The following is a 16,350-nucleotide window of genomic DNA, read 5'->3' as shown; positions in this document are numbered from 1 at the left end:
GAGCTGCTTCCTGTGCTTGGCCCTCCTATGTTGAACATAATAAACGGCTCTCTATCCACCGGATGTGTACTAAACTCACTAAAAGTGGCAGTAATAAAGCCTCTATTGAAAAGGTCAAACCTTGAAAAAGCTGTGGCGCAGCAACTCACTGCCTTCCTCAAGACAAACAATGTATACGAAATGCTTCAGTCTGGTTTTAGACCCCATCATAGCACTGAGACTGCACTTGTGAAGGTGGTAAATGACCTTTTAATGGCATCAGACCGAGGCTCTGCATCTGTCCTCGTGCTCCTAGACCTTAGTACTGCTTTTGATACCATCGATCACCACATTGTTTTGGAGAGATTGGAAACCCAAATTCGTCTACACGGACAAGTTCTGGCCTGGTTTAGATCTTATCTGTCGGAAAGATATCAGTTTGTCTCTGTGGATGGTTTGTCCTCTGACAAATCAACTGTACATTTCGGTGTTCCTCAAGGCTCCGTTTTAGGACCACTATTGTTTTCACTATATATTTGACCTATTGGTGATGTCATTCGGAAACATAATGTTAACTTTCACTGCTATGCGGACGACACAGCTGTACATTTCGATGAAACATGGTGAAGCCCAAAAATTGCCCTCCCTGGAAGCCTGTGTTTCAGACAGAAGGAAGTGGATGGTGGCAAATGTTCTACTTTTGAACTCGGACAAAACAGAGATGCTAGTTCTAGGTCCCAAGAAAAAAAAGAGATCTTCTGTTGAATCTGACAATTAATCTTGATGGTTGTACTGTCACGGTTGTGTGGAGAGACGGACCAAGGCGCAGCATGCTCTGAGTTCCACATATTTTATTTAGTGAAACTTACAAAACAAAAGGAAACAAACAACTAACCATAACATCAGAGGTGCTACATGCACTAACCCAAAACAAGATCCCACAAAATACAGTAGGGAAATGGCTGCCTAAATATGATCCCCAGTCAGAGACAACGATAAACAGCTGCCTCTGATTGGGAACCATACCAGGCCAACATAGAAATAAACACCCTAGATCACCCACCCTAGTCACACCCCGAACAAACCAAAATAGAGAATAAAAAGGCTCTCTATGGTCAGGGCATGACATGTACAGTCGTCTCAAATTTTTTTTTGAAGGACCTCTGTGTTACTCTGGACCCTGATCGCTCTTTTTTGACGAACATATCAAGACTGTTTCAAGGACAGCTTTTTTCCATCTAAGTAACATTGCAAAAATCTGAAACTTTCTGTCAAAGCAGAAAAATGTATCCATGCTTTTGTCACTTCTAGGTTAGACTACTGCAATGCTCTACTTTCCGGCTACCCAGATAAAGCACTAAATACATTTCTGTTATTGCTAAACACGGCTGCTAGAATCTTGACTAGAATCTTGAATCTTGAAATGTGATCATAATACTCCAGTGCTAGCCTCTCTACACTGGCTTCCTGTTAAGGCAAGGGCTGATTTCAAGGTTTTACTGCCAACCAACAAAGCATTACATGGGCTTGCTCCTACCTATCTTTCCAATTTTGTCCTGCCGTACATACCTACATGTAGCTACGGTCACAAGACGCAGGCCTCCTTATTGTCCCTAGAATTTCTAAGCAAACAGCTGGAGACACGGCTTTCTCCTATAGAGCTCAATCTTTGTGGAATGGTCTGCCTATTCATGTGAGAGACGCAGACTCGGTCTCAACCTTTAAGTCTTTATTGAAGACTCATCTCTTCAGTAGGTTCTATGATTGAGTGTAGTCTGGCCCAGGAGTGTGAAGGTGAACGGAAAGGCACTGGAGCAACGAACCGCCCTTGCTGTCTCTGCCTGGCCGGTTCCCCTCTCTCCACTGGGATTCTCTGCCTCTAACCCTATTACAGGGGCTGAGTCACTGGCTTACTGGTGCTCTTCCATGCCATCCCCAGGAGGGGTGTGTCACTTGAGTGGGTTGAGTCACTGACATGATCTTCCTGTCCGGGTTAGCGCCCCCCTTGGGTTGTGCCATGGGGGAGATCTTTGTGGGCTATACTCGGCCTTGTCTCAGGATGGTAAGTTGGCGGTTGAAGATATCCCTCTAGTGGTGTGGGGGCTGTGATTTGGCAAAGTGGGTGGGGTTATATCCTGCCTGTTTGACCCTGTCCGGGGGTATCGTCGGACGGGGCCACAGTCTCTCCCGACCCCTCCTGTCTCAGGCTGCAATAGTTTATGTGTCGGGGGGCTAGGGTCAGTCTGTTATATCTGGAGTATTTCTCCTGTCTTATCCGGTGTCCTGTGTGAATTAAAGTATTCTCTCTCTCTCTCGGACCTGAGCCCTAGGACCATGCCTCAGGACTACCTGGCCTGATGACTCCTTGCTGTCCCTAGTCCACCTGGTTGTGCTGCTTCTCCAGTTTCAACTGTTCTGCCTGCGACTATGGAACCCTGACCTGTTCACCGGAAGTGCTACCTGTCCCAGACCTGCTGTTTTCAACTCTCTAGAGACAGCAGGAGCGGTAGAGGTACTCTGAATGATCGGCTATGAAAAGCCAACTGACATTTACTCCTGATGTGCTGACCTGTTGCACCCTCTACAACCACCAGGGGCGGAAATCGCGGGGGGGACGGGGGGGACACGACCCCCCCATCCTGGGAAAAATATGATTTGTCCCCCCCAATATATCACTGAAACATAACTATGTAATTAAAATAATATTAATAATACGCAATGAAAGCAATTGTGCTGATTATAGACACTTAATAGCGCGTTTTTAAGTTTCAAAAGATTGCGACCCCCCCCACCCTTTTCCTCACAGTAGATATCTACTGTCTGAAAGGCACTCAATGAACTTAACTGACGTGAGGTCAATCCAGTCAATCGCGCACACACACTAGCTGAATATGCAGAGCTAGCGCGCAAATATTAACTATTAAGCTAGCTAGTACCTATTCCATTTATGTGGCCTCGTCAAAAATGGAATCTTTGCTATCGTCAATTTATTCCGAGATCAGCATGCAGATGATGTAAGTTAGTGCTTCAAAGTCCCTGTGATAAGGTTAGCGATAAACTGAAGTCCAAACTGAACAGAACTACACTCTCTTCTACCATTGTCATAAATATATTTAATGGTCTCGTTGCAAAAACTAAATTGTCGCAAGGGAACTTTTATTTATTTATTTTATTTAACCCGGGTAGCAAAGATTATAGCAAACACCACTGAAACTGAATTGGTGCTCGCTAGCTTTGCAAATTCAGCTATTGTTGGAAGCCAGCCAATATGAAACAAACTATTAAAATTACAAAAGGTTGCAGCATATGTTGTGTAAATGGTGAACTCATACAGCTGTCAACTCTTGTCATTTTAATCCGTTTCACATTTGCTAGCTACCTTTTAGATCGAAGCCCAAATAGAATGATAAAAGATAAGATGATAGAAGCCCATCTCCTACTGTAAATAACCTACACACTGTGTGTGTGTGTAGCCAGCCAGCCAGGTAGAAAAATGGCAGAAAAATAAAAGACGGACATCAGAGTATTTTTCAGTACACCAAAACGCAAAGTAAGAACCCTAGTAGCCTAATATCTCAAAGACTAGTTGATAAAATGTTCATAAGAAAGAAATGAAATTCTAATGGAAATGTTTCACAATGATGTCATTAGGCAGAGCAGGCAACAGATGGCACACAGACAGCAGAGTTGGGGACAGATATGCAGGGACAGACTGGCAGAGACAGGGAGTCTCAGGTAAGTTTGTTGAGTCTTTGTTTGGCAACATTATGAAAGGTTCTCCATTTTTTTTACTTGTAAAATAGGAACATAATTGGAAAATGCCATGGATACCCCCACTCTCAACTTAAACTGGTGACTGAACTAAGATTTGTTAAAGGCAATGGTATTGCTGTTGAGTAGTTGTGTAGTTTTGGGTACCGGTAGTTAGGAGTACGGCAAACACCTTATTTCTTTGGTTCCTCGATATACATTTACCATATTACAATGTAGGCTATGTGTTACAGCACTACTTTTGGTGTCCCCCTCAGGAATTGCTCTTGAGAAAATTTCATGTAATTGTCCCCCCCAAAGTTGATATCAGATTTTCGCCCCTGACAACCACTGTGATTATTATTATTTGACCCTGCTGGTCATCTATGAACATTTGAACATCTTGGCCATGTTCTGTTATAATCCCTATCTGGCACAGCCAGAAAAGGACTGGCCACCCCTCATAGCCTGGTTCCTCTCTAGGTGTCTTCCTAGGTTCCGGCCTTTCTAGTGAGTTTTTCCTAGACAACGTGCTTCTACACCTGCATTGTTTGCTGTTTGGGGTTTTAGGCTGGGTTTCTGTACAGCACTTTGAGATATCAGCTGATGTAAGAAGAGCATTATAAATACATTTGATTGAATGATTGGTTGCTTGAGCTGACAAGGTAAACATCTGTCGTTCTGCCCCTGAACAAGGCAGTTAACCCACTGTTCCCGATAGACCGTCATTGTAAATAAGAATTTGTTCTTAACTGACTTCACTAGTCCAGACCGGACACGTCGCGTGCTCGAGCGTCGCAAAATAAATTTAGAAATCCGTTATTCAATTATTGCACCAACACTGCTCGCAGCGCCAGGACAAATTAGCTGACAACAGCAAGCTATCTAAATAGGACAAATTAGCTAGCAACAGCAAGCTAAATAGGACAAATTAGCTAGCAAGCTAACTAGCTAAATTGCCATACATGTTTAATGCTTTTCGACTTGTCCCCAAATTAATGTCATTGGTTCAGAGTTTGTTTTGATATTTTAACCTGCGTGTCGTGATCGTGTTTGGTGTAGGAGAACAAAATAAATGTATGCACGCGCGCAGCCGGTTTGGGTTCCGTATTAGTCTCAGACTTCTTTGTAACAATGACTAACAATGACTTTCTTTCGCTTCATCCAGTAAGGGAGGCAGGCCACGCCCGGACAAATTGGGCGTGGCCTACTGCCCTTACGGGAAGTCGATAATAAAGTCTCCAAAGAGTTTTTAAAACTCAGCCAAGCCAACACAACGGTGAGTGTTGAGATAGCGACGGAGAAAATAAGTATTACGAATTGATTAAATGTAACGAGTTTGCTAGCTACAGTAGTTATACAAACAATATCGTCACCGTTAGTTAGCTGAGTCCTAGTCAATGGCTAGCTAACTTAACGTTATCTAGCTAAATTAATGAACGTTGGCGAGAGCGCATGGCATCTAGCAAGGGAACTTTAGATACTTAGCTGCATAATTATTGAATGGCATATGTGTAACTTTCCAATGAATCACATATTTATGTCCCGGGAAGCCACCATGGCTAGTAACGTTAGCTAACTAACGTTACCTAGCTTGCTAAATTAGCTGTGTTTACATGTAGCTACCTACTGTACCATGTTATCTAGCGATAGTTAGACGCAGTATAAATTGTTTGTCTTGACCGACTAACGCGGTAGCCAGGTAACGACTAACGTTTATTTAACGTTAACTAGCTCGAAATTGGTAAACTAACGTTTAGCTAGTTAGCTGGCCAAATAAGTTTTAAAAGCTAGCTTGGGTCTTGTCAATAATCAGTTGTAGCTAACTTGCCATTCAGTGTTTCAGTTGCGCTAACTAACCAGATATGTTGCTGCCCTTTAAGAAGATGCAGCTAGCTAACTAGGTAAACCTTTCACATCCTGTTATATCAGTGCCACCTAGCTAAATGTTATGCCTCGTCTCTCAACACAGGGGAAAAGATGCACTACTATCGTTATGAAAATGAAGAGGTCAGCTGCTGCTACAAGTACCTCATGTTTAGCTACAACATAATATTTTGGGTAAGTAGCACTAGCGGTTGCCCTGTAAACCTTTAAGGCAGGCAAATGCTTAGCCTCTCTTTAGAATCTGAGAGTGAAATACTTACACTCATCTCTAACATGTAGGCTCAGCATTCCCGAACAGTCCCATTACAAGTCAGAATGTTGAACAAACTACCTATTGTCTGCTGCTTTTCTCTGTTGTCTGAAGTAATCTGAGACAAAATATCCACAGGGAAGTGTTATCAACCAGACTTTGAGTACGCTGGCTTGTATTTCTGGTTGTGTTTTCAATACTGACACAACAAACACTTGCACAATATGGCCGAACCACAGACCGAACCTGTCCCATCCCAATCAGCTGGCAAACTTCACAAACACTTCAAGCTGATTGCGAGGAAACGTGCTTCGGTTGACTACGTTCTGTTAAATTCGGCTATTGGTTACATATTGTGCCGGGAGATTGAAAATCCAAGCGACAGAACCTACAGGCATCGCAAAAAGTCGAGTTAACAACTTCTTTCAGACTGAATATCATGGGGTAACCGTGGTAAGTCTGATGTTCAGGCATGCAAATACTATGACACCCCCATGTCTCATTTGGTGCTAAGCAATGAATGTAGCTATGAATATACTGTTGGCTATGAGTCATCCATGAGCAGTACCTAAATCAGATGCAGAATACTGCAACAATGGGGTGGTGCACATTGTTTTCTTTTCATGCAAGAATTTATAGGAATCCCATGTAGGAAACACATTGATTCACTTCAACCATTTTCTGCCTCGGAGGCCAGATGGCAACCTCTGCAGGCTGACCCGGTGCCCTTGCCACTGTCTTTCTTCACAGTACTTTTTCCATAGCCTCTCCCTCTGATAAAATCCTCCACTGGTAACAGCCACGGCTTTGGTTTATTTTGTCATTTAAAGAATAGTGCAAAATATTGTTTTGTGCTTTGCGCTGCCACTTTACACATTTCTATCAATTCCCTGCCAACATCGAGTTGAGAATGAACATTCAGAGCCCATACTTCCTGCTTTAGAGTGAACCGGACTCAGTCTGATGGGTGTGAGCTTCCTCTCTTGGTGTCAACAGGAAATGTAGAAATGTTTCAGTTTGTTTTCTGGTTAAGAGTGTTACTTCATCTCTTGATAGGGAAGGGGGTGTGGTAACCATTTGTGACTGCTCTTCCTGTTTTTAAAAATGTATTAATTATGTTGCTTCCCCTTTGTAATTAAAGGTGTTGTCAGTGTTTTCGTTGTCAGCAGGATCCCTCTTTTATAACTATGCTTCAATGTTCTTTAGTGTGCAGAGGTCAACCTAATGCCCTGGTTAAATACAAGTAAACAAATGAACACACCAGAAAAAATACTTTCTATGCTTCCTTCCTCAGCTGGCTGGAGCAGCATTCATCGCCATTGGTTTCTGGGCCTGGAGTGAGAAGGTGAGTGAGCAGCTTCTCCCATGGCCCTGTGAATGTTTCACCATTGGACAGAGAACTGAACTCTGCCCAATGACTGTTTGTATAATTGTGTTTGAGATAGACCTTAAACACACAGACTGATTGGCAGTATAATACTTAAGCCAGGATTATCAAGTCACTTCTCATCACTGCCATCACAGCATTTGAAAGATTCACAATTATCAAATTCAAATGTAATTTCCCCTCTTGTTACACATGGCTTAACTTTAGCTGATAAGGCATTTTTAATGTAAATGCCTTGTGTAGGGTCGAACCGCTCGACTACATTGGAGGTTATTCTAATGCGTATTGGACCTATTAATGTTACTAGGTAACACAGCAGCTTTTAATCACAGGTACTCCGTGATTTATTCAATGTTTGAAATAATGCCTGCATGTTGATGCTATTCTTGAAATTATATCAGCCTCTGTGCCATCAGTGTTTAGTGCTGAGCGATTAGTGCTTTTCTTAGGCCTGTTTCAGTTTAATTATTAAAAATCTGTTTTCAATTTCTATTAAAAAAAGTAAACATTAAATGCATTGTGTTGAGTGCTGTCCCAACACAGAATAAAACAATGAATAAAAGTCCCATGATGTTAGTGACCGTCCATTACTGCTTATCACTTATTAACCATTTATTCACAACACTTTAATACAATATTTCAGTTGTTTATATTACATTTGTTGGTCATCTAATCTCTATAGAGCTGCTGCCTATGCTGTTTGACAAAATCACAGTTTTAGTTCTTTAAAGTAAATAAGGCAAACTTGTCACTGCTGGATACCAACCATGTATTTTCATGTAGCGATACCTTGTGAAGCAACTGCTCTCTACCCCCTCGCACATTCTAACCTAATTTAGCAGTCATAAAAGAGAGACCGGACAAGTAGATGGATTATGGTCATTGTAGTTAATTACAACATTTTCTGCACAAAGCTATATAGGATATTGGCCTGTTGGAAAATATTTCTCCCTACTACATCGCACAGTAAAGACTTGATATGATTTCTATCTAGAGAAACTGCGATATGTGAATTGAGCTCACCGAAAAAAATTAGCAAAATAGATTTCAAATAATTGACCAGACTTCGGTCCTGTGTCGCCATACACAACAGCTTGGGGGTCTGTTGGCTCAACTGTTAAAGGTCTGATGCAGCCATTTTATCTCTACCAAATCCTTTCTGGGTACCAATTAAGTACCTTTCTGGGATTGTTTTTCAATTAAAATGGTAAAAAAGAAACCAATAGCTTCTTAGCAAAGAGCAATAATTTTGTTAGGGCTGTTTTGGGAGTGGGGAAAACTGAAAACTAGCTGTTATTGTAAGATGTTTGGAACTTATTGGTCTAATTAATTGACCGCCTGGTGATGTCACCATTGAAGGCCAAACCTCCATCTCAACAAAACAGGCAGTCTTTTCAAACAGCTCTTGGACTTAGAGCATTATAATTTTTGTAATATCACAGTATTATTCCAACCTCATTGTGTGGCTATATCTATATTTTAGAAATATTGTCTTTTTGACTGCACTAGGCCTTTAACTCGACTGCTCTCTCACCTACAGGGTGTGCTGTTGGACCTGACCCAGGTGACGCGGCTGCATGGCTTTGACCCTGTGTGGCTGGTGCTGGCCGTGGGAGCGATCACCTTCATCCTGGGCTTCGCAGGATGTGTAGGTGCACTCAGGGAGAACATTTGCCTCCTCAAATTTGTGAGTACTGCACCCCTTCAGCAATCCTTTTTCTCTGTGTCTCATAGCATACTGGTAAATATATTTTAGCTGCCCTTACAAACATGCACCTCTGTTGGCCCAGCTTGTGCTCCATGAGTCAGACATGCTCCGCAGTTGATTCCACATCCGATGACTAACAAGGGGTGTCTATCTTAATGAGTGAATCTATGAATAAGGGATTCCTTCATTCACCACATCCTGCATTGTAGTGTTGCACGGTAATATCAGAGTATCAAAACATCACGATACTTACGATACAAACTTTTAAGATAACCGTAGTAAAGTTTCATGTGACAGTACCACATTCTTCAGCCCTACCAATCTAAAGAATCTGCTGGCGCCTGTTATAAAATGTTAAGTGTTTTATAAATTCAGTTAGATTTTTTTTTTTTAAGCAGCGCTAGTCTCTTGAATGCCCCAGTCCAATAATATCCACTTCACTTTTATGCATATGTCAGGTGTGGGAGCTGTAATCAGCCAGCCGGCAGCCACATCCCCTTCCAGCCATCACTCACCTGCTTCTCTCAGTCCGCTCTGTCTGTGCATATATTCCTCAATCAGTTTTTAAAATAGAATTTAGCAGTGATGTGGAGTGGGGATGCACACCCTGATGAGTCTTCTGTTACATTGGAGCAGTGCGAGCAAAGTTGATACAATGTATCATTTCATAAAGCACAGGCCAGTCTGAGTAGGCTGTGCAAGTTCACTGTCAAGCAGCCTTTGAGTGCCAGAGGACAAATGCAGCACAGGTAAATGACAGGCATACTTGCAGCTTTACAGCAGAGAGAATATCTTGTCTCTAGCTCAAATGGCAAAAAAACATTGCCCCTATTACCGGAGCTACCTTTTTTATTTTCTGCTCGATTTAACGCATATTTGATATACACTGAACAAAAACATAAACGCAGCATCCCAGAAACTTTCTATACCCACCAAAACCTTATTTCTCAAATTTTGTGCAAAAATGTGTGCAGTTGGCATGCTGGCTGCAGGCAATGTCCACCACAGCTGTTGCTAGAGAATTTAACAGGTAGGCCTAGTGTGTGGGAGACGGAGGGAGCATCTGTCTGTTTTTAATGAAGAGGTAAAGGTTTCATGCTGCGTTTTCCCCCTTATTGCCACAATGACATGCAGATCATTATGCATGTGTATTCCTCCAGCCGAATCGCAGGTAGGCCTTTGAAAATGTGACAAAATCAGCCATTCTATCCAGTATGTTAGTGTGATGTTGAATACTATATGTGTTGAGTAGGAGTGTGAATATCAGTGAAAGGTTGTTGATGTAGCACATGCGCATAACATTTAGAAAATGGGAACAAGCATCGCAGGGACGGGATGAACCGGGCGCTAGGCCACTCAGAATTGTTTTCCTCTGTGGTATCGCTATTCTTGGCCTGGTATCGAATCATTAGTAACATTTTGGTATTGCGATAACACTACTCTATTGATAAGGGTATGCAATTGTTTTTTTTTCTACTCATGCTACCACAAACACGACTGTCCTGTCTTTCTGTGTCTGACTCTGATGCCCCTCTATTAGTCTCACACCACGGGTAAATGGCTTGTTCCTCTCCTTCAGTTCTCAGGGGTCATCGGGTTCATCTTCTTCCTGGAGCTGACGGCAGCCGTGCTGGCGTTTGTCTTTCAGGACAACGTCAGGGAGTGGATCAATGACTTCTTCCTGGCCAACGTCAAGGCCTACAGAGAGGACATCGACCTGCAGAACCTCATCGACTCCCTGCAAAAGATGGTAGGAGAGAGGGAGAGCTATGCAAGTTGTGGGGGTGGGTAATGGGATATAGAGGCAGAGAGAAAGGGATTGTGAGACACAAGGTGATGTTTTAACCACTGCCTCTTTCCCCTCCCTGATAATGTCTTGCTGCTGTTTTGTTTCATGCTGTCTCTCACATCCTTTCTGTCACATTGTTTCCTTTCCTTCTAACCGCTCACAGAGATTGTTCATACATTCCAGTGTTAGTGTGTGCTTGTTTTCATAAGTCTCGCTACAATGGCCTGTTGTTTTCTGGGGACCTGATGAGACCTGAACTGTTGTCCTCCCAGTGTATTTGTATTGTATGCTCAGTCCTACACTGTCAGATGTGTGGTATGAAGACGCTTCAGTGTGTTTGGTTAGTTAGAACCATCTCTGATTCAAACTCCCATTTACTGTCTGTCCTAGAACCACTGTTGCGGAGCCAAGGAGCCTGATGACTGGAACCTGAATCTCTACTTCAACTGCACCGTCAACAACCCCAGCAGAGAGAGGTGTGGAGTGCCCTTCTCCTGCTGCCTCAGTGACCCTGCAGTAAGTACTCTCTGCCCTTCTCTCCATGTCTCTTGTGCTGCTTTTCCACTGTTACACTAGTGTATACACCCTCATGTTATACTAGGGAAATTGTTTGTATAGCTAGGGCTGACAGTGAGGACTTGTGAAGAGCAGAATCAACAACCTCTGCATAATCAAAACAACTGCTTTGTGAGACGGTGTTAAAGTTCAGTTAGCCATTGTTATGTAAATGCCGGCTGAAAAGTACCAGTGGCCTGGGCTTTGGCCCCAAGTGAGACACGGGTGCTGTGCTGCGTAGGTTGAAACTGAAAAGCCTGATTTATTTTGGGTGAAACACTGGTCAAATCCTGTATGGAAATACGCCATTGGTGTCATTGCTCCATCAGTAGCTGTCTCCTCTGAATAAGTCACTCTGTTCTCGTGTTACAACTCCCACTGTCATACTCATTTTTAGGTATGCCTCTTGTTAGTCCTTGACACTGCCGGTACTAAATCGAGCTGTTTCTCTCTCCTCAGGACACCGTTTTAAACACCCAGTGTGGATATGATGTCCGTAAAGGTCCAAAGGTATGACCCTATCCAGCGCACACATCACATACATGTGTACATAATATATGCTATTTAGCGATGCTTTTTCTCTTCATTATATCCTACTGCATGTCTTTTTTAAAGGGATACTTCAGGGTTTTGGCAAAGAAGCCCTTTATCTACTTCCCCAGAGTCGGATGAACTCGTGGATAAAATGTATGTCTCTGCGTTCAGTTTGAAGGAAGCTTCCAACTAGCGTTACCGCAATTGCTAACTAGTGTTAAATATCCCGAACTATCTTTATATCACCTATATATGCATCCATGTCTACTGTTTGCAACAATCCGCCTCTGTACTAGCTGTATTAAAACTATTGCTGTGAAAGGAAAACATTTTGTATTGTGAGTAAAAGTTTAAGGGGCAATTTCAGTGCAGAAAGAGAACTTCCATTTCTTAAGGGTAGATGATACAGGCTTTAGTGGCAGGTCATTTAAACTCTGTATTGACAGTGTCTTTTCTCCCTATTACCCAAATGGGATAAACACATGTCGTGTCAGGCTCCCTTCTGCCCCTGTGAATCTCTGTTATTACGGAGAGCGGCAGGCTGAAAATAAATTACTCTTCATCTATATTTTGGCCTAGTGTTTCAGTGGTCGCTCTCCAAGTTGGGGTTTAAATGGGTGTTTTTCACATTCACCTTGTTTTACATTGGTTCTGGTCCCCTGGCTCAGAATGAACTATTTGTCTTCATTGTTATTAGTTTGGGAGACGGAAGAACCATACAGGGCTTTACAAGGTTTCAAGGCAGACTTATTTGTCATCTTTGTTGGTCAGGAAAAACGTCTTAGACACTGCAGATGCGCATTGATAATGGAAGAGCTGAGTTTTGCTTTTCATCATAGATGACTCAATTCATTGCAGAAGAACCAAATATTTGCCAGCGTTGACCTTTCCTCTGCCCTTTATGATGCTCTATCAGTTTCACTAAGATGTTTTCATAGGCTGTCATGGATAAAGGCTACACAATAGCGGAAAGTACTTTTTTTGTTCAAATTCTCGAAACTTCTTGGCGACACACACTTGGTGTTAAATCTTTAGTATTTGAAATAGCAATGTGTTGGATCTAGGCTTTTATAAGATGCATTAAGTGCACCAAGAGTTGTAGTAAGGTGATTTGAGTAAGCCGGTATATACGAAGGTATGAAAGAGCATTCCGTATAGCTGTCATTTCCTGTTGCAGGGGGTCTGGAGTAACGCCATTTACGTCAAGGGCTGCATCCCAGCCTTGGAGGAGTGGCTGCCTCGGAATATCTACATAATAGCTGGAGTATTCATCGTTATATCTGTACTCCAGGTAAATATAAGTATATTGAAATGACAGACTACATGTGGATATGTTCTAAGCTAATGCTGTGAATTCTTCTCACTTCTCAGATGATGGGCATCTTCTTTGCTCGGACACTGATCGGTGACATTGAGAAGGTCAAGTTTAACTACTACTGAGTGGTGTGGTGGAATGCATAGGCCTACAGAAGACAGTACTGGGACTATACACCATACATTCCTCCCTCTCTCTGATCTCCCTCTGAGGCATGGCAAGGGACAAGAATACTTCTATACCCGTGGCTTGTTATCTTTGGACTGTTCTGTCAGTCTCTGGAGATGGGATACCTCTGCAGAGCCTGCACAGTGGACATTAATCCGCCTTATTCAACTCAAGACTCTTATGTGCCTTCTCTCACAAGATTGGAGTCGGACTTAAAAATACACCCTGGGTTTCCCTTTGTTTTTGTAATTAGATACATTCTTGTATGGTTTGCTTCAGACACAGTGAATGTTTTCCTCTTTCCCGGGAACAGCGTCTTAACCAATAAACCCAGGTAGATTCTTGGGTCAATACGTCATACCTCAATGATCCAAAAACAACAATTTAAGTCGTCGCACAGGTTTAAAAGGCGTGTTCTCTAGCCTGCAGTGTTTCATGAGTAGAATGGTAGCATATCAGACTGGGGAATCCGTAGGAGGTTTACCACGTCAGTGCAGCTGCAATGGCTCCGATATAAGACCTCGCCCTAGAGCGCAATCTGAAACAGCATTTCGGCACTGTTATGTGACAGGCTTTCGACTGGGACCACCATTGTCCCTTACCTCAGCTAAACATGAGAAATGCAGCTCTGTTTTAAAGGTAGACTCAGCGACGTGAAGTAGATGCAGAAAGTAAACCGCATGGTGGGTCAATTTCCACAAAGTGCGAGGCTGAACTTTTTTTATTCTTTACCTACAACGCTGTAACAGAGTGAAGCGAACCCGTGCACATGCGCAGATACTGTGTTGAGCGCAAAGTCTTGCATCTTGCTCGTCTCAATATCTGCGGTGTTGCTCGTGGCAGTCATTTAGCTGAGTCTACCTTTTAAACCATTAGAATCAAAGTCTGCAGCTGGTTAAAACCAAAAGTGCACAGCTGAACCTCTGACCTATTGTCCATCATGCCTTGTCTTTTCTAGCAGTAATGTCTCACAACTTGTCATACATACTTGTCATTCCACAACATTTACTGCATCATGCCAACTAGCGTTGCGTATTGGTCATGTAGATACACAACTTAAGGGAAACAACTGTTGACGCAATGTGTGTGTGTGTGTGTGTGGATAGTTGACATGTTTTATTTTGATCAGTCTTAGATGACCCCTAAGTGAAGTATTAGTTGTTGGCTTGTTCACTCAGAGTAGCTGAGTTGGATTATTTTGCTGTTGTGTTGACTCCAGCCAAGGAAGCTTGGGCAAGTGCAGCAGTGGAGACATCCAGAGCCCGGTGTCTCTCACCCAGACAGACAGGGAGACATCCAGAGCCCGGTGTCTCTCAGGCAGACGGGGAGACATCCAGAGCAGCATGGGCCACTAGAACTACAGGTGAGATCTGATCATAGCGCTCACATCCCATCAACCTATAGCTGGGATCGTGCTGTGATCACATCACTATACCTGGTTATCTGCCTGCATGGTGAAAGTTTTGATTGAGAGATTGTATTCACCTATAACGTCTTGAATAATTTTTACTGTCTTATCTTGATGATGATCTGTTTTTCTAAACGCATTCACAAATGCAAACCCAGTCAGCGCCTTTTTAATTTTAGCTTGAAAATGTGCTGAGCTGTTCAACTCTGCTCTTGTTAGATATTAAATACAATGTTGTCTGATCGGGCTGCCCGGAGGCACTTTATGTAGAAATGATACAATTACAACTGTACAGGAGGTCTTGATGCCCAACTCGTGTCTCCTGCTCAGCCTTTACACCTCAATAAGAAACCCAGCCCACATCCAAGTGACCTCTGGCCACAGAATGAGCACAGACTTCCTGAAACATTACTCCAAGCCTTCTGAAAGTGTTTTCAGTGGAGGTGTTTGCTGCAAGCTAGATAACTGCCAGTGCCCACACACATTGAGCTTGCTTTACCTTCATCCTGTCCAATGATGCCCTGCTTATTCCCCCTCCACTGCTGTCCTCATACCTGAATGGGGAGCTTTACAGAGCCATCTATGGCAGGTAGCCTAGCGGTTAAGAGCATTGGGCCAGTAATCGAAAGGTCACTGGTTCGACTCCCCAAGCCTGCTAGGTGAAAAATCTGACGTGCCCTTGAGCAAAGCACTTAACCCTAATTGCTCTGTGTAATAGTGTCTGCCGATTGACAATAATGTCATTGTTGAATGAGGATATCTTTACAGCAGATGAATGCTAAATGTCATATGTTACAAGATCAAATTAAAGGACTTTCATTCAGGCCTTCAACTCCCATTTACACATCTGATGGTCAAGGCCTTTTATGTAGTTTAACATAATTTTGTGTGCTTGTGTTACAGATTGCTTCCATGGGAGTGTTTTTAACAAAAGGGACTTTTTTCATATGTAGATGTTCTCTGTTTTACCAAATTACATTTTGTAAATGTGAATTTTCTTAATTCTGGATAGGTTTTTATAAGCAATAAATTGTTTGTCCATTTTTGTTAAACGTCTCTGTTATTAATTATCACAGATTAAAAAGGCTGCATTTACACAGGCACCTGAATTCTAACATTTTCCCCCTACTATTTGATCTTTTGACCAAACAGATCAGCTCTTGGCAATAATTGGGCAAAATATCAGAATTGGGCTTCCTTTGTAAACACAGTCATATTGGCTTTGCCCAAAAAAAACAAAGGCAACTTTATTCTAAAAAGTACTGACTTGTGTTTTAGAGCCCTCTTGTGTTCATAATGGGAATGACCAGAAGTCCTGAACAACCTTCATGTAAGAGTTATTAAAAACATTTATTTTGGAATCTTGCAACATTTTAGACAGTGTAGATATTACACTATAAATTGATTAGTCATAATTGTGATTGTTTTGTTCAAGCCCTATAATTAGCTTGTTATCGTTAGGGTGTTGACAACTACTTAATTGTGGTGATTATGTGAAATGTGACTACCCTAATTTTGGTAATAGATTCCCTGCAGTTAAGAAATTCTCTACAAGTCAAGGCAGTATACTATTCACAAAGCAACATTTATACGATGTATATAGTCTATCCTTTATCTCCA

The 16,350-nt window shown here is 42.3% G+C and overlaps 1 protein-coding gene across 1 annotated transcript; it reads left to right on the top strand.

The window, feature by feature from the left end:
* Positions 1–4,917: 4,917 nt before the first annotated feature.
* Positions 4,918–15,778, top strand: LOC115193659 (tetraspanin-14). Its single transcript, XM_029752524.1, has 9 exons — positions 4,918–5,008; positions 5,702–5,790; positions 7,161–7,211; positions 8,794–8,940; positions 10,541–10,711; positions 11,141–11,266; positions 11,765–11,815; positions 13,017–13,130; positions 13,211–15,778. Exons 2-9 carry the CDS (start codon positions 5,710–5,712, stop codon positions 13,277–13,279), a joined length of 810 nt encoding a protein of 269 aa, XP_029608384.1. The 5' UTR covers positions 4,918–5,008; positions 5,702–5,709; the 3' UTR covers positions 13,280–15,778.
* Positions 15,779–16,350: the final 572 nt, after the last annotated feature.

The sequence above is a fragment of the Salmo trutta genome, chromosome 5 (assembly GCF_901001165.1).
Source record: "Salmo trutta chromosome 5, fSalTru1.1, whole genome shotgun sequence".
Lineage (NCBI taxonomy): Eukaryota > Metazoa > Chordata > Actinopteri > Salmoniformes > Salmonidae > Salmo > Salmo trutta.
This window is presented reverse-complemented; position numbering and strand designations above follow the sequence as displayed.